The following is an 18,659-nucleotide window of genomic DNA, read 5'->3' as shown; positions in this document are numbered from 1 at the left end:
GTAGAGATGTCTAAAACAGGAACTGTTGCACCCAACTATGGACCCTTGCAGTGCAGATTTCCCCACCTCTGCTGAGTCACTCAGGCTCCCTTTCCAGACAGTGAAGAGAAACAAGCTCTTTCAAGGCATGATACCTCTGTCCTGTTTTAGAGGTCTACATCAGGAGGCATGTCCCAGTAGTTCCTGTTTCCGGGACTATAAGAGAGGCCTAGAGTAAAAAGTTCTTATGCTGATACCTTCAGTGCAGATGCCTATGGTTAGTGAAATGAAAGGCCGCTCCTACTGCCTCATTTCCTTAGTAAGAGTAAAGTAGAAAAATGTCATAATGTTTTGAGCCAGTAACAAATGAGTCAATAGGTGTGCTTTCCTCTGTAAAGATCTACACACGTAGACCAATATTCCTCCTTAACTAGAGGCTAAAAGGAGGAAGTTGTGCCTCAGGTACAATTTTCTCTTCGAGTCAATGGCATGCTTAAAACTCTTCACAGAAGAGACTGAAAATCCTATAAATCCTTTAGCATATCTGTCCCTAATTAATTCTAATCACAGAATATAGTTTAGCTACATATTGATGAGCCATTTTTAATCAGGGTAACATATATACAGACTGAAAGCTTTTATTTAGATTGCTTTCTTCTCTTCCTTTTATTGCATTTTACAGTTTGATATTACCAATTCTGTTTTTGGAAAGAGGCTAGTGTATAAATCCTTAAAATAAAATTCCAAATGGACTAGAAAGTGGCATATGGTAGACACTGTGGTTTAATAGTTGAGGCAATCCATGTGGGAAGCAAGTTGCCTGGCACTGTACTGTCAAGAAACAACATGATGTAAGAAGGTTCTGGCTTTACACAACTAACAGTAAACAAGGCAAAGACAGTCTGAAAACCTGTGACAAAGAAAATAAGAAGTGGAACAGCTAGTTTATACACAATTACGGTGACTACATATGAAAGAACCAAGCAGCCATCCAAGCTTAAAAACCCCTGGGATCCATCAAGTCGGCACAGTGCAGCCGCACACCAATATACCAGTTTAGTTTGTGAGAAGCATGCAGTACAACCATGTAAGGTCAGTTCTGGCATAATCTCAGAAAGCAGTGCAGTTACCCACTTTCAGTACTGGAATTAGCCTATTTTAGACTGAGCTCAGGTACCTCTGCACTGCACTGCACTGCACTGCCCTAGCTGGTCATGCCTCTTCCTGTTCACCAAGGACTTGATTTAACCTGGCTGAAACAACAGTAAAAGATGCATAACAAGGCTTTCCACTCTGCCTGCCCTCCACCCACCCCTTAGCAAGCAGGGCTGCGTTCTTCACAAAAACAGCCTGTTTTCTGTAGCACTCCAGCACAGAAGATCACAGATTCCCCCAAGTCCTACTCTACAGTGGACACAATGCACCAGCTCTTCGCCACCTCGTAACTCCACAAAAACGAGAAACAGCTTTTCTTTGAAAGCTGAAGAGCCTGAAACAAGGTTGTGACCTTCCAAACACTAGTTACTTCAAGTGAAAGGCTGAGTTACTATTAATGCCAGACTGGGAAATCACTTTGCAATATGGACGGTCATTTATTTATTGTTTTATCATGACACATAAAATGCTATGGCTGCAATATCAAAATATGGTGTCACTTATAAAATACCAGTATTATTAATGTGGTGGTAAGATACTGTTAACATTTACAGAGAAGTGTATAATATTTCCAAAGTCTTGCCTAATGGTTTGTTCCTGTGACAAAACACCCTGGCAAGTAAATGATGGATGGAATACAGTGTCTACTTATTATCATGGTTTTTCCTCCTTGATTACTGAATGGCCTATACTGATGTCAATAACTGTTGCTGAATCTAATCCTTTTGGATATGATAGACAGGTTGGTTGCTTTTACAGTATGTGTCAGAATAAAAGAGAAGCATCTGAAAAATAAACAGATGGCATTTCCTTACAAAATGAGATGAAAAAATAAAACAATATAAATGTAACTTTCAAGTGTTTCTTTTTATATTTAAAGCTCTTATTTCAATATACTGTATTTACACATTCTTAAATAATCATTCTGTACCTTTGATTTTCTGTTTCATCTTTGGAAACAAATAGATTAATCTCACTATAAATGTGTGCAAATAGAAAATATATAAATATCTTTGAGGCCCATGTCATAAAAAGGTGGTCTCGGAATTGTCACTTTTACAATTGTCAGATGGGATCCCTTTCATTCTGTCCTGAAAGTTGTCTGCGCTCTGTTCTTTCAAGCCTTTGAAGTCCACATGCAAAGAAGAGCCAAGCACAGACATACTGTCCTGTGATTCATTCTGTAAACTACTAGATGACACCTGTAAAACTGCTCCAAAGCGACTGAACAGTGGAGTTGACGTGATCCACTTCAGCAAACTGAAGTCTGATTGATCTACTGCTGAGTTCCATGGGAATGCTGCTCCAACAGGCAGTGACTCCACCTCTGAAGCGCTGTGGGTAACTTCATGAAATCCCATGGACCTTCCCAGACTACTTGCTGCTGAGGAATGTTTGTTTTCCCCATAGAACAGAGCACCTTGGGGAGAAGCAGCTACAGTATGATCTGTTGTATGTTCTGCCCTTGCTGGCTCTGGGAAAAGTGACTCATTTCTCTGATGAGATGCTGGCAAAGGGCTGTTTTGGTTATAAGCTGTGTAACAATCACTAGCATTTGAGCCAAGGTTTGGTGAGAAGCTGTCTGCAAAGGGCTGTGTCTGAAGAATTGTTTCTCTTTTGACATTCAACTTGGTCAGAAGCCGTGTGCGAATCTCTGGGGATAGTCTACTCAACTGGCGTCCAAGCTGAAGCTGAGTTGGGAACAGTGTCCCCTGAAGGGTTCTGTACAGAAATCTGCAAGAGAAGAATGCGCATGTGAAAAGAACTGAAAGACAGGAAGTACCCAAGATATTATTAAGAGAAAATATCCAAGAAAAAGCTACAACATAGGAAAATAAGAGAGTTTTGTGTGCTTTTCTTATGTTTGACACAAGAAAGATTGCAGACAGAAAAGCTCTGAATGCTCTGGTAATATTTTGATGATAGCAAGCAATGTAACAAATCTGTGTCTTTAGCCAGTGATCCACCTTTGATTACATATGGTCTTTCATCCTTCCTGATGTAGACTCAAAGTTAGTGGGGATCAGTCTGCAGGACAAGGCTCCTACACCCATAAGTAGGATCTAAGTCCACAACATAATATCAGAACATCTGTACTGTGCATTGTTATGGGAAGATGGGTTGAATCTGAAAGCATCATGGAAAACCTCATAGGGCAGCACAGTGAAACATGTTAGCTGACCACCTTCTCCAAAATCCCTGCATGGCCAGGAAATTTGATGAACCATCTATCATTATCCCACTCCTGTGGTCTATGGCCAGGATATGTGATCTACTCCTGTGGTCAGAAGCACAGAAAAGGTTAGACAACCTGGCTTTATACAATCAACGACTGAAAAAACCTACTTGGCTGTTCAGGCAAAAAGAAAGAGAGAGAGAAGAGCAAGAAACCTTTCTTGCCCTCCCAATCATATGTATGAACTGCTTTCATATATAAGAAAGATACGAAAGAAGATACAATACCTGGGCAGCAACGCAATAACTGGTGATATAATGCAAGTGAAATAGAACATAGGATCTCCCATCAGCCTTTCCATAGTCCAGTAGGGATTGGAAGGAGGATGGCATATTGGGCAGGAAGCATTGTAAACCAGAGCCACAAACAAAAATAGAAGGATACTGAAGATGCAAGATGACCAGTGGAGAAAAGTCTAGAACAAACAAGAACCAAAGATTAATGATTCTTTATTTTCTGAGAAATTTGCTGTGATTATGAATAAATAGTTCGTAACTTCTGGAGACAAATCCATGCACATGAAAGTGTTTGGAGCTTTGTATTTTCAGAAATTCATATTATATGTACAGAATTACAAAGCTGTTGCAGGTCACAGTTTAAAATCCTTTTCATGTTTGCTTAAAATGCTTGATAAAAATAGAATGTGCTGAGGGAATGAAACAAGCATCTTGTGTTTTTAAAGAACGGCACTCAGAAAAGAGTATGATATGCCAGCAAGTTTCTGTATAGCCTGTGGATGCCTTACCCAAGTTTTTGTTTCAATAGCCAAATGTAATATGATGGTGAAAAGAGCTACTGTGGTGATGGGAGTTCCCCAGGAGAAAATATCCACCTCTGAATCATAGTAAGTCTGTAAAGAAGTTAGAATTTAGTTAGTGCAAGCTGTTACCAGTTTTCTTCAAAATGCTTGAAATAGATTGTCTTAAACCAAACACTTACGAAATAAGGGATGAAGAAGCAAACCAGGCTTTGATACATAGCATCAATCATGTTCATCCAGAACATGTGTGGTTGGTACTCCTGTGGCACAAAAAAAAAAAAAATCAGAGCCTAAAGAAGATGCTATTTGTTGGTATAGATATTTTGGGGGATATTCCAATGGACATTTTTCAGGGCTTGGGCAAACATCTTCACCACTTTGCCAATCGGTTGGGTACCCTCTGGGTTGAGGTGTGATGTAAGTCCCTCTCTTTGGGGTGGAGAATCTTCTGCTGATTTCTGCCCCTCACCCCATCAGAGGGTATAATCTGATGCTGATACTTGGACCAGCAAGAATTTACAAAGGCTCAACTTTATGCACTGCAGTCAGACCACTGATTTCTGGAGGAGCTATCTGAGGTATAAGCACATGAGTAAGTGCTTTCTACATCATGTACATACAAACACAGAGTATTTATTCACAAGAGGGAAAACAGAAAATGCACAGATACTTAGAAAAGAAGATCCACAATGATCTTTAGTGATAATTTACACCACAGTGTATGCTAATTTGTTTTTTATATATATATATATATTTATGTAAGAAATAATACTAAACCAGCATTTTGGTTTAAAGGAATATACAATTGCAGGGAGATGCTCATACAAAAAACCTGGATATAAGGGAAAACAGTCTGTAAATGGCTATTTGCAAAATACGTATTTTGTTAATTTTGGAATATAGGCTAGAACTCCAGCCACTGGGCTCATCACAACTCTTTCCCTCCATGATGAATATCATTTCAGCCTCAAAATGAGACCTGAAGGAAGCTGAGAAAAAATTAAGGTGTTCTTTGGTCTAATGAAATAACACATGGTTAAGCACTGGAACAGGTTGCCCAGAGAGGCTGTGGAATCTCCATTCTTGGAGATATTCAAAACCGGACTAGACAAGACCCTGAGCAAACTTGTCTAGCTTTGAAGCTAGTATTGTTTTGATCAGGTGGTTGGACCAGATGTTTGGCCTCCAGATGTTCCTTCCAACCTAAATTATTCTATAATTCTATATGCATTGAATCTAAAGCAGGATTCTGGGGAATTTAAAATGCCTTTTTAGGTAAGTACTCAGAGAAAATCTCACTAAATTTCAAACAAACTTAAATGATCCCTAGGCTTGCCTCTGAGAAGTAATTCTGCTGTGAACCTGAGAGACTTTTCTCCTTCAGATTGCCAGCTGCAGAAAGGCAGACAAAACCTTCCAACAAGCTTAAGCCATGACAAGATTTCTGTCACCTTAAGAGCGGGGAAGAAAGAAAGGCATGAATGTTATGGATCTTTAAAGTGTAATACACTGGAACAGACAAACAGATATAAAAAATGAAAAACAACAGCTGGGTGAAAAAGAGAGAATTTGGACTAAAGCACTAGAATAAGCCATACTAAAATTCTCCGCTTGTCTTTCCACGACGGTGTCTAGCAATGCCATTAGATGTGTAGCATACCAAAGGCAGGTGTGCATTTGGAGGCAAAAGACAGTCAGTGTCTCCTCTCAGAGGGTACAGTGTCAGACACTTTTAAGAAAGGCATTTACTTGGAAGTAATTATTGGATATGGATCATTTTGCCAAGCAGAAAATCTTTCTACAGTAAACTGTAGTTGTAATCATCAGAAATGGTTTGGCTTGAATCCCTTCTGCAATTCCTTCAGTCTTTGTACAATCTAAGCAGATGGGTACAAGGAGTTTTCAACAAAAGCTTTCTAAATCCTTGATCTGCTGATTAAAGCCCTCAGAGCCTAAGTATGTCAACCTCTGTGCTTACTCTTATAGCCACCTTTCTCTTCTGCCTGTTTGCAAAGGGCTAGGACCTGAATTTTCAAGTAAGTACTGTAAGGTTATTCTGTGAATATCTGCACTAGTCTACAAGGTATAATCTACTTTACTTCTGTGGTTGGTTGTGAGCCTAGACCATTAGATGGGTGTTCAGCTTTGACTGAAAGCATCCAGCTCCCTTCCTTTATATATTTTAAAATATAGCTGTTTTTTTGTTTTTAAATGTCCTTTTGACATCTTGATACTTAAACTCAGATGAGAAATATCAAGAAATAACAATAGTCACTTCTCAGACTTTCATTTCTTATCAGTCATCCATCCTTTGGAAACAAGGTTGGTTTTCAGTTGAAACTGATGTTATTTAGGAAAAAAAAAGTACAAAAAGCACAAGTTTTTACCTCCATATTCTGGCCACTTTTGTAGAGCTGAGGTACAGCAATTAACATGTCAGCTGGTACATCCTTATCCAGCACACCAGTAATCAGTTGTGGAAGAGAAGAGAAGAGTAAATTAAAGAAGATGAGATACCACTGATCAATCATTGACGAGCCAGAGAACCCGCAGTAGAACTGGTACCAGAAGAGAAGGGCCACAAACATCTGAAACAAAACCAGCAATGCTGTAAGTATGATTTGTCTGGAATTTAAGACAAGAGGAATCATCATCCCATTATGTTCTGAAATCATTCTGATTCCAGCTTCTGCAAGGACTTATCTATGAACTCTAAACACATGAGCAATCCTTCTGAAGATGCCTAGTCTTTAACGCACTGTTCTGGATTAAAAGTCCACTTAACTAAGCTACAGTTTGGCACATCTGGAAGTCTTTGCGCCACTGGAACCTCAGATATCATGAGTTAGGGCTGGCTTCACAAGAAATTAACTTTCAATTCAAGTGGAACTCTCAGATACAATTTAGCTCACCACAAAAGCTTTCCAAACCACTGCTGACCGCTAGGTATATGAGTACTGATCTTGTAGCACTTACATTACTGTCATAAGAATAACCATTTCTATAATAATATCTTCTGCTGGCTTGAGGTGTTTCAGGAGTCTCAGCTGATCTACAAATGGTAAATGCAGAGCTTTTTCAAGACTGACATTAGACTACCAGCAGCAAGGGAGGTGAAACTGTAAGGTCTAACAAAGTTATGCCTAACTATTCTGATTTCTTTGCTTTGAATTTCAGCAAATTAACAGTGCTCTAAAGATTCCTCAGTCTTCCTGTTCTCTTCATGTGAATGAAGAAATCAATTGCATACATAGCTGCAGAGGGAAAGTTCATGTAGTTTGGCTGGAATCACCCAAATAGGGATGAAATATGCAACTCATTTCTTCTACTATGACTATGGCATGGAAAACCCAGAGTTTTGGGGGGTTCAGGAGAGGTGCTGATCTCACCTATGATGCGGGATTTGAGCCGTAGAAAAAGATGGGCACCTTCCTAGGGAAGGAAGTAAATGACCAAGACTTGGTCCTCCTAAAACTGTAGTTTATATTATCCTTTGTAAAGTGATAAACACTAAATGGAAGTCTACTAGAAAAACCTGGGCAATAATCCCTCAGGGGTTTTCCCCATTCAGCCACGAAGAAGGGAAATTACATGGCCTCTCCTTTCATTTCCTCTTTGTTTTGTATTTTGTTCCCAAAAGCTCTTAACCAGCTGGAATATATTAACCCTTCATCATCTTCAGATAGACAAAGCAAAATATAAATATGTTCTATCTGTACCCTAAAATGCCTGTGAAATTTACACGAGAGAAAAAAGCTATGGTCTGCTTAGTTAGTGAAAACTGCTAAGGGGCGAGGAAGCACATCTTGTGAAGGAAAATTGCTACAGAATAAGAGGGTCAGTCCTGTTGTATATACAGCCAGGCTGTATATATATATAGAGAGAGAGTCAATGTTTGTGTACTATGTTGAAGTAGCTTCTATACCAGTACCAATGTATGTCCCACTGTTTTTGAATAAACTAATCTGTTAAAAGTTAAATGGTAGCACTTTTTTAAGGATCACCTCTGAAAGTGCTCCTGTGAAGAAATATATTTCAAGAAAAATACCTTCCTTGTCCTAGGCAGGATTCTTTGGCCAAAACAAGATTGAGTTAACAGAGCTTACCATCTACACAGCAGTTGGCTGGAAGATGGCAATTACATTTCGCAACTGAATAGATTTTGAAATTTATTTCCTTTCCACACCCAAAATACAACACAACTTCCTGAGTGTTTTCTCAAAACAGAACTGGAATAATATATGGATTTAGAACTTTCTCTCATCAGAAATAATAAAAAGCCAGCTAATCTTGGGCCTCAGAAAATTTCCTGTTTAGAACTTTGCTAAAATTAACATGTCTTGGTGAAACACTTTGTCTTTGACAAAAATGTGTATATTGATGAAACTACAGTTAGCTGAAAACTTTCCATCAAAACTTTTCTACCACCTCTAGAATGGGACTCAGCAGTGCTGTCAGAGAAAGCTGTGCAAACAAATGACATTTCAGTAACCAAGCTTAAATCAGATTTTTTTTCTCTGAAATTTTATTTTGGGTTATACAAAGTGTTGAATTTGACCCCAAATATAATGTTTCCTCTTGTTTCCATGCATTACCCTTCTGAAAAACAATCAAAACAAATCAAATTTAATGAAACATGCTTGTTTTGACATAAACATTGAACTGGAGTTTTTAAAAAAAGGTTTCCTTTTTTTTCCAGATGAGACTATTTCCTGAATTTGGCCCCAAAGAGAATTTCTCAGTGAATAAAGTATTAGCCAAAAAACATGTGCAGTGCTCCCTTGCAGAGCTAATGTATAAAGGGAAAGCACCAGTACATGCTTGTGTAGGTAAAAGTTTGTGTATATGAGCACCCTTTGTATCAAGCTCAGATATTTCCAGTCATGCTATGTTTTAAGTTTTATTTGTATTTTTATTATCCCCACCAAGCCAAACATCTTCTTGAATAAGTCAGCTGAGTTTCCAAATGGCTTTTGCAGCATTCTGGAGTTTAGACTTTGAGTTACATAGGTTGTATTGGAGAATGGAAAATGTCATCATATGAACAAATGAAGTAGAAAACTTGCAGAACATATGTAGTGTAGCTATCTCAACTCTATGGACAATCATCCAGAATAGTCTCCTTGGAAAAGGATCAGGTGCTCACATCTCACATTTTTGAATATTCTTTCCAGAAGGCAGCCACTGTGTCAGACAGTGGACATTCATGGCTATATACTGCATACTCCACTACAGTTTTAGAGTCAGTAGCAACAAGCGTTGCTCATAAAGCTCTGAAGTCTGCAAAAGCAGAGCCAAGACAAAGAGAGATTCTTCAGTTATATTCTAGCCTTAAGGCAGCAGTTTCTGAAAATGTCTTACTAAAAATGTCTTAAGAAATAATACTTGTAATCAAGGGAGTTATACCAAAGGAAATGGAAGATTTTACAACAATGTAAACATATAAACAACATCTCTGGCTGTCGATTGCTGGAATGCCTTATGTGTAGTACTTTAATCTTTTTTATTTTAAAGTAAGATGGCTCAATATATTTCTTGGAAGTTGATGAGATTTGATATTGTCAAGCCAAAGGGTATCTTGGAAACATACAGAATTGGGTATAGGGGTACAGATGTTCAGGACCATTCAGGATCAAGCCTTAAAACTCAGGCCTTCAAAAACCAGCATGTACTTCACTGTTGTGTTTCTATAGGTGGCTCTCCACTCACAGCAGAATTATTTAAATCTGCTTGCTATTCTAGACTCAGGGAGGAATTCAGACTTTGCAAGCCCCTACCTACTTTTGCGCCTGGAAGGGTGCTTGCATACAGTTTCTGATCAGACCACAGAAGGTATTTTATCATGCTTGTGTCAACACAAAGCTGGTTTATCTATTCTTTAGCTCCCTTAAGTATTTCTTTTTGAACAAATCACAGTCCTTTTCTGAAAAAATAACTATCTTCAGATTCAGATCAGGCAGAGATTACTCAGACAAAGAGAATTTACATGAAAAAGTTACCATGGACTAAAAAATTGAGGATTAGATGGAATCTGGAAAGCAACTTTTACAAAAATGAGAGCTACTTGTTTTCTTGCAAGATTCTGACACAGAGGATGAAATCCACTCTCCCATTTGATGGTTCACACATTACCCTTTGGAGCAGAGAGAGGTCTGAGAGTTCTGGCTCTGCTCTTTTTCCTGCCTCTCCATATCCCTGGCTCCCAAGGTGATTTGTAGGTGTTGAAAGTGTGCAGGTCTCTGTACTTGCCAGTGACTCCTACACAGTTGATGGAATTCTTGGTTGCTGTGTTAGGCAGTTTTCAATCATCTCTGTACTGCATGAGTAATGCAAAGGGACGTTGCTGGGCCAATGCGTTGAACTTCTATTGGCCCAGTGCCCAGTACTGGAGTAATTCCTGTTTCATATACCAGGGAGGAAATGCAGACCCTTAGTCTGTTCTTTACCACACTGTGCTTTCCTTCTAATGCATTCGTTTGGTTAGTTGGGAGTATGATAAATCAATAAAAATTTTCCAAATCTCTGCATCTGAGACACATAGAGGATTCAAGTATCTCAAGTCACTGGGGGAAATGTACAGTGATTCATAACCGATTACAAGACAGGATCAGGAAGAGAAAACACACTCAACTGCTACTTTGGACCAATGCTGGATAGCCTTGGCATTAAAGACTCCTGTGTCTAGCCAGCTAAATTTCTGCAACACTGCTCTATAAAGAAACTTTTCTTAAGCAGTACTTGTTATTTCTGTTACCTAATTTGCACATTCAGCAGCACACTGTAGCTGTTATGCAGTGGGGTCTGTATTTCTGCAAATGGCAGCCAGCTGTCTTTCAACTCTGCAAATTTCTTTGCAGCTTATTTATAAACCATTTGAAGGCTGACCTAATGCTCACTTAGCACAAAATAAACCCTGGAAACATGTGGCACCACAAAGCTGCCAAGTCAAACACTTACTGCATTTTTGTAGAAGAAATACAGCACCATGTTGGCAAGTCGGGAATAACACCAGTGTCCATGAACAAGCAAGAGCTTCTCCAAATGCCGGAACCTTGGGATTGCAAAGTCACTTGCCATCACCGCCTTCAATGAAAGAAGAGTTGGAAACATTACTGCAAAGCGCCTCTTTCAATACCAGCAATGAATCTAGTCATCCTCTCAACTCAGTATAAATGTTAAGTCAATGGAAGCTGTGGTGAAGAGGAGTCAAATCCATCACTGTGCACCTGAAATGCATCTACTGCTTTGCAATACCCATATGCTGCTCTACAGAACATGTGAGAAGACCCAGTCCTTGCTCAAAGGGGATCTCAGTCTACGTCCTGGATGGTGACAAAGAGCAGGAAAGTGAGAGGTGGGAGAATGGCAGGGTTACAGCTGCATGAGCATGAAGGCTCAGGGTATGTGTGTGAACATCTGGGTGGCTGTAAAATCTTTCTGTGTAAAACTACAGGGTTACTGTCAGGGCAAACTGAATTTCCAAAGGAAAATGGAATGAGAACAGCAAGATTAAGTGGTTGCATCTTAACTACTGGACTATAAAAGGCAAAACAATACAAATATTAGTTTTCATTAACATTTGAAATTCTAGCTTACAGAAGTTTACTTGGCCTTCCTATCAGTCCCTTATTTTGAGGGATTTTTTAAATCACATGCTGTCTAAAACTGTCCATGAAAAATCATGCCAGACGAGACTCCTCTGGGACTGTGCAGCCTGCCAAATCACATTGACAAAATGAATCACACAATTTCTCTCTACTTCTGACTGACTAAAATTTAAGGCACTGCACAACTAGATGAAAACTTCTTCTAAACAACGACGTATCACAGTTGTTTTCATGAGCCTCCATATCACTAGGATCATAGTAAGATCATAGTAAGATAGTAAGATAGTAAGATTTCACGTTACATTGTTTTATATTTCATTTCTGATTTTGGCATTACCTTTCTTCTCACAGTTCAGCAGGATATCACAAAAGGTGAATTATCTCCATAGGACCAATGTCTTCCTCCTATTCTACAGAGTGTATTTTAGCTGTATTTTTGAACAAGCGACATCTTTCCTTTTAAATCTTTCTAAATCCTTTTCCTGGTAAATCACTAAAATGTTACAATTTTCCCAAATAAGTGCTTTCAGAAACTATTAAAATAAACTGTAAAACAGTATGCAAGAGAAGCTGAACTAATCCAATATAATTTAAGCAAAAGATGTACATAAACACAATGGGACACTTTTTAATATGTTGACCCATCCTGGTATTTCTCAGGTACTGAGATACAGTTGTTATAACCTCACTGTATAGAACAGTCTGTTTTGTCTTGCAGACTTATAGTTATCTTGCAGTTTGAGGAGAGATGTGCTACATCTGCTTCCTTCTCCTCCACCGAATCTCATTCTATTCCAGCGTTAAGACAAAACTGTTAGTGTCCTTTCATTTTTGAGTTTCTATCACATTACTTCACAACACACTGTGAAAAGTGTGTTTTTTTTAATTCCATTTTGATCAGAGTGAGAAAAATGGAAAGATAGTGTTATCCAATTACATCTGCATGTTTATTTCATCTCAAAATATCCTCTTGATTTTCATATTTTTATTTTTCCTCCAGCTTTTACACAGGAAAAAGCGATTCATCCTGTTTCCCCCTCCATAGAATGTGAAAGGACAGTAAGTCAGACAGTATTGCTGTCTTAGACATCTAAATGCTCAGTGCCTTTTGAGTACCTGCACATGTAAGATTCTGACAGTTGTTTGTAGTAAAAAGGCCTGCATGGTTCCTTAGGACCTTGGAGTAAAGGAAAGGATCTATAAACATTTTCCACTCTGTTGAACTTTGATTTAGAAAAAAAATTAGGTAGTTTAATGGGTTAATGGGCAAATAGCTTTCAGATTTGAATACACCACAAAAGCCAGGGGCATTTGAGGACTAGCTATTGGAACTGTATGAGCTGAACTGAAGGTGGAATAATGGAGAGAGGAGTTAAAAAAATGCTATGAGCATTATAACTCTACATTAGGAAGAAAAGTGAAATGATAATACTGATTAAAACTCAAACCAAGGAGTTAGGGGTGGATTTTTTTGAGTTGATAGGCTTGAAGAGGACTCCACAAATACAGTCTCTTCTGGGTTCTCTGCAGCCTGGACTGCCTTCAGAGTGACATTACAGAAGTTATGTGAAGCTCTCAGAGCCTTGTGAAGACTATGTAATAATAAACGCTGTATCAGCTTAATCCAAGACATTCTTTTTTCCTGCTCTCTCCATCCATCAAAATCAGACTTACAGGGACTATGGCTGGGATGCCACATGCACAATGAATATTTGAATATTCTTGCAGTAGCTATTTTCCAATCTGATTTACATCTGCTACCTAGTTTGGAAAAGTATTTTTAACGTATTGCTGGCCTGAAATCTGTCTGCTTGAACAGCACTGATGGACGTACATTGCACTGGAGATCACTTTGACACCACCCACTGGTTGAGTAGAGAATGAGGAGGGAAAAAAAGTGTAAGAGCTCTACTGGGTCAGACTGAAGCCCGTCTTCCCCAGTATCTAGCCTCCAACAACGGCCAAGAGAGGATGCCTTGGGAAGAGTATATGGATATGAAAAACACCTACTGACTTTTCTTCAGAGTGCTGTCCTAGCTTCTGGTGATCTGCATCTCAGAAAATTCACACAGGTGGCCTCCAAGTTCATGGCTTGGTTAGATTTTTATTCCATATATTTGTATTTTTAACCCAGTTAAATTATAGCATTCACAAAGCTCCATGGAGTAAAGTTCTACAGCCAACTTGCACACTTAGTGAGGGAGGTCCGTCTTTGCTTTTGAACAAAACATCCATCCAGAATTGCAAAAAATGCAATGTGGGTCAGAAAACCACCCACTGGTAACTAAGTTAAGGAGTAAGCTCATCTGCTCAGGTCCTCAGGATGGAAACACTTCTCATGTTCTCTGAAGAGCTTTTTGTCATACTCATACTCAGTTACTCTATTTTCTCTTGCAAACTATTTGTACCCACCCCAATTACAAGGTTAAGTTGTGGAAATCAGTTATCACCCTCATTCTCTGCAGCTTATTGCCACTTCCACTGCTGGCACTGCAACTAAACTGAACTAGCAGTGGAGGAAACAGAGGTGGCATTCAGGCCACTGGGTAGTTTTGTTATACACCCTATACACACACATCCTCCCTTTTTGGGATGGGAGAAGTTCCTCTTACACAGTGGTAAATGCAGTAATCACAGGCTGAATACATCCAAAAGACTGTAGGGCAAGTCCCTCTATCTTGCTGTTCCCCGTGGCAGGAAATTGGGAGCAAAACAAAACTCGGAAGAGTGCTGTAGGGAGCAGTGGTTCTGCAAAGGTCTGCAATTTTCTCTTTCTTCACTGGTCTGCTGTCAGAATAGGCTGTTTGAGTGAGTGAGATGTGTGGGTGTCTGGGCTAAGGGACACCATCACACCATGGAGATTAGCTGCTTCAGTTGGATGGGCTTGTGCAGTTATTCCACAGGAGGAGTATAACCGAGCAGTGCAGGAGACAGGAAGAATAAAACCAGAATAAGGTGAATCTTCATTTCTTGTGTAAATAATGCACAGTGGAGCCTTTTTTCCTCCTCAGAACCAGTATTTAATAAATGATTTCTTAAAACATATTGCTTAGAGGGATCTGATAAGCTGAGTTTTCTGAGGAGAAGGTACCATGTTTAAGCTCACTACAGGTCTAAAATGCAGGCTCAAACTCAAGCTGAAGGTATCCTTATGAAGCGCAACTGGCCCTCCTCAGCATAACTTCTGCTGACTATCTAAAGGCAGCTTGGTCTAGCTGACTTATGGGAAGTGCCTATCCCATTCTTTGCAAAAGAATGTGTTTCAGTAACAAACAAAATTACCTGCATGCCCTCTTGACCAGAGATCCCCACGCCAACATCTGCCACTTGGATCATACTCACATCATTAGCACCATCACCTAGAGATAACAAGATACAGTTTTGTTTGCCATTAGCAGACCAGGATCAGTTAGTGGCAGCAAAGCAAAGGAAAACAAGCGTTGGGTGCATATAGGAAGGGAGAGATAGGGTTGGAAAGGATCCATGTTTGGAACATAACATTCAAAGTTTGGCAAAGCTGCCAGGACATTCTGATCTTTGTAGATTTTTATATCATGGCAAGCAAAATTAAGCCAAACACCTCTCTTTTAAATAAGTCCTAAAATACAAGTGTCAGATCTGAAGTGCACAAATACTAAACATTCTATGTACAAAAACGAGCAGGAAAAATTCCCGCTTTCCAATAACTGTCTACTTGCAATCAGGTATGATTAATAGTGAAATGTGCAAGGAGACCTAACACCAGTGAGGATACCTACACAGCAAAAAATAAAATAAAATAAAAAAGTAGATGAACTCTTGACTTTGGCTGGCCAGTCTGAGCTCCCTGATACACCACCACAGGTAGATTTAACAGCAGTGGTTGCACAGTCACCATCCCTTGCTCTGCTTCCCATCATGATATCACAAGTGATAGGTACCTTAGAAAAGATACCAGAATGGGACATTATCTACTGCTTAACCTCTGAACTTTACATCTGGTGTACTAGTGGAAACTAAAACTGTATTAGCTGATGACAATACACTGGGTTTTAAACTGCAGTGACTGAGAAGTGCATTCACATCTCACTCCACCTCCCCTGCTGCTGGCACATGTAAGAGTGGTATCCACTTACTTGACAAAGCTGCTCAATTTGTGACTGTGAGACACAGCCTCAAGTTAGCTTATGTTGGTTAAAAGTGAAGATGGGGCAACTCAGATTTTAAGTAAGAGCAGGAGCTTGAGTTTGACCCACAGGCTCAAGCTGCTCAGAAAGAATGAAAATACAAGCTGCCCAATCTCCACTGGTGTTTTTAAGCATGCTGGATAATTCAAATTAGCCATTCAGACTTTTTTGGCAACACAGGCAAATGATTATTTCATGGTCAGTCAAAGGTATAAATTCAGCATGATGAAGGCAGATCTGAGTGAGATTTAATGTCATGAGCATGAGGATTATTATAATGAACACACATTTGGTGATGTGGATGTCACAGCTGTTTGGCACACAGTATGTACTTAGAGATTCTGATGGACAGGTCCAACCCATGTGTTGTTGTCTTCATTGCTATCACTAATCAAGACAGGTAGATGAAAGTTAGGATGTTTGTGACAATATATGCTATAGTCATATCTTCTAATATGACACAAGCCTAAACCTGAGATAGGAGAAGAAGAGCTGCTTGACTTTTCATATTTAAAAATGCTGGAGACATGGAAGATGCTGCCAGATTTAAACCAGGGTGACTGACAAAATCTCTCCTTTGCCAACCAAATAAGAGAAGGTATTAGCTGGGAAGAAGTGTATTAGTTGGCATGATGACACTCACAAATCCATTCTCCATACAGACAAGGCCAACTCATGTCCTGTGCTGTATGGTTCACTTGTGATGAAAAATGCAGGACCTTGAGTTTAATCTTGACTGGCCGAAATGACACTGAACACAGTTTTGTCCAGAGTAATATACTGATTGCAAGATGGTGTTCTGCATAGTATCATCTAACTCAGTTCTTCACAGCAGTGTTTGAACATGCCAAAATCACATAGCGTAGCTTGGCCCCCAGTACCTGACTTCTGTAGGAAGGAATTCCAAATACTACTTCAGAGTTCCATATCTGGTTTGAATAAAAATGCTAGAGTCATCAGAAACATTTTCAAACAAAACCAGAAGCTATTTGTGTTGTGAGGCAGCTGGAAGGATCCCTTTGCAAGTCAAAAGAAAACAAAATTCTCAAGACAGTATAGATCAAGGAAGGCTAGTTGAAACTGAGATATTTACCTATTGCCAAGGTCATTGCTTTGAGTTTGTCTCTGACTAGTTTCACTACCATGCTCTTCTGGAGTGGGGTAGAGCGACAACACAGTACTGAACGGCATCGCTTGGCTAGAGCAAGAAATTTATCTTCTAGTGTAGGTTCCAGGGCATAAGCTAGAGTCCTTCCATCAATCACTAGGCCCAAACTGGAAAGCACAGGGGAAGAAGGTGGATAGAGAGGGGTGAACCCAACAGTCATGTTTCCAGTAGCTTCGTCTTTTATGTTGTTTGAAAATTTAGACTCTATGCATTGCAGACACTGTTCCAGCAAGATAGCACATGTCTCCTGAAAAAAAAAAAAATCCAAAATAAATATGCTTGAGTGGAAGGAACATATATTTGAACATTTGTGTTTGCTGTACATTTAGGCATAAGCAATACTGGGAATGTGGTATATGTGCTGCACTCTAAAAGTTTTAATTTGTAATACTCTTTTCTTATTTCCTCTAAACACACTTAATTCTTGTTGCAGAAGATACAACAGCCAGAGGTACATGAAAGGCTTAAAATCTAATAATTCCTCTCTAACATGCAGTATTGTATGCTAAACTAATCTCTTTTAGCACCTTCACAGATTAGCAGTGCTGGCGAATGATACAATCAGTATCAGTACCAAGTTAAGTATGGTGATGAACACCTTGTAAATGCCTACACCTCAAATCAAATACTTACGCATTGTTAAAGGCCAATTAAAGGTTATTTAAGCTGAATTTAAAGTCTTTTTCCTAGCCATACTCAACTAAAAGATGCTATTGCTAATATCTGAACATTTAATACAAAATACTATTGGTCTTACAGCAAAATATGATAAAAAGAAAGAACATGGAAAATCAATTTACCAATTCAGTTGATATGCTCAAGAAGGGAAAGTGCTCTTATCTTTTCTTCCTTTTACAAAGGAATTGGAGCTGGATGCTGTTGGCCTACCTCTCCTCTGCTGATCTGAAGTCCAATTTTATCACCCCATTAAAGGACTACAACACTATCAGTCTGGTTCCTTGTATGTTTGACCATATCAGTAAAGTCTTTGTGATTGTCTGCTTGCAACAAGTTGAGCATGGGAAAGATCAGTAATTCAGAAGAGTTAGAAGAAGTCCGTTAGGAAGCAAGGCCTTACTGTAGATGTGGTTTTCAGACTCTCAGTGCTAGCACTGAAATTTAAGTATTGCTTCTATCTCCAGAGAAAAAGCCATCTGAGAAAACATGAATGACTGAGTTATCTAAATACTACAGTTCAGTGGTTTAAAATAAAGCAAACATTCTCAATAGGTAGTCAATTGTTTTCTTCCTCAACACATGTTTAATAACAGGTTGCTTTTGGAGACCCAGTGGTGCCAATAAGTGCAACCAGGGAAGTTTTTGAGAATGCATACCAAAGAAAGGCATTTATGCTGTTATGGCATATTTTCATTCATGGTGGAGCCCACTACCCAGACATGTCTTCAATAGGTTTATGATGCATGATACTATGATCTAACAGCATTAATTCATTGAAAAGTATTCAAAGATGTGTCCTACCTGAAAACTACGGATGAAGCAGGAAAAAAGAAGAAAAGAGGGAAAGGAAAAAAAGCCATCAAACTTTTAATTGTACAAGTTGAAAATAAAGCAAAGTTAGTTCACAAGT

The 18,659-nt window shown here is 39.1% G+C and overlaps 1 protein-coding gene across 1 annotated transcript in view; it reads right to left on the bottom strand.

Annotated features, from left to right (window-relative positions):
* Nucleotides 1–1,547: 1,547 nt before the first annotated feature.
* ATP10A (ATPase phospholipid transporting 10A (putative)) overlaps nt 1,548–18,659 on the bottom strand; it is a 118,845-nt gene continuing 101,733 nt past the window's right edge. The window contains exons 14-21 of the mRNA XM_013954164.2: nt 16,997–17,318; nt 15,020–15,096; nt 11,088–11,213; nt 6,518–6,718; nt 4,310–4,390; nt 4,116–4,220; nt 3,598–3,785; nt 1,548–2,868 (exon numbers count right to left, since the gene is read on the bottom strand). Coding sequence (XP_013809618.1) covers nt 2,160–2,868; nt 3,598–3,785; nt 4,116–4,220; nt 4,310–4,390; nt 6,518–6,718; nt 11,088–11,213; nt 15,020–15,096; nt 16,997–17,318 — 1,809 coding nt within the window. The 3' untranslated portion in view covers nt 1,548–2,159. The remainder of the gene's footprint in view (nt 2,869–3,597; nt 3,786–4,115; nt 4,221–4,309; nt 4,391–6,517; nt 6,719–11,087; nt 11,214–15,019; nt 15,097–16,996; nt 17,319–18,659) is intronic.

This window comes from Apteryx mantelli, chromosome 1, assembly GCF_036417845.1.
Source record: "Apteryx mantelli isolate bAptMan1 chromosome 1, bAptMan1.hap1, whole genome shotgun sequence".
In the NCBI taxonomy this organism is placed as follows: domain Eukaryota; kingdom Metazoa; phylum Chordata; class Aves; order Apterygiformes; family Apterygidae; genus Apteryx; species Apteryx mantelli.
Note: the sequence above shows the minus strand (reverse complement) of the source record. Positions and strands in the feature narration are given on the sequence as shown.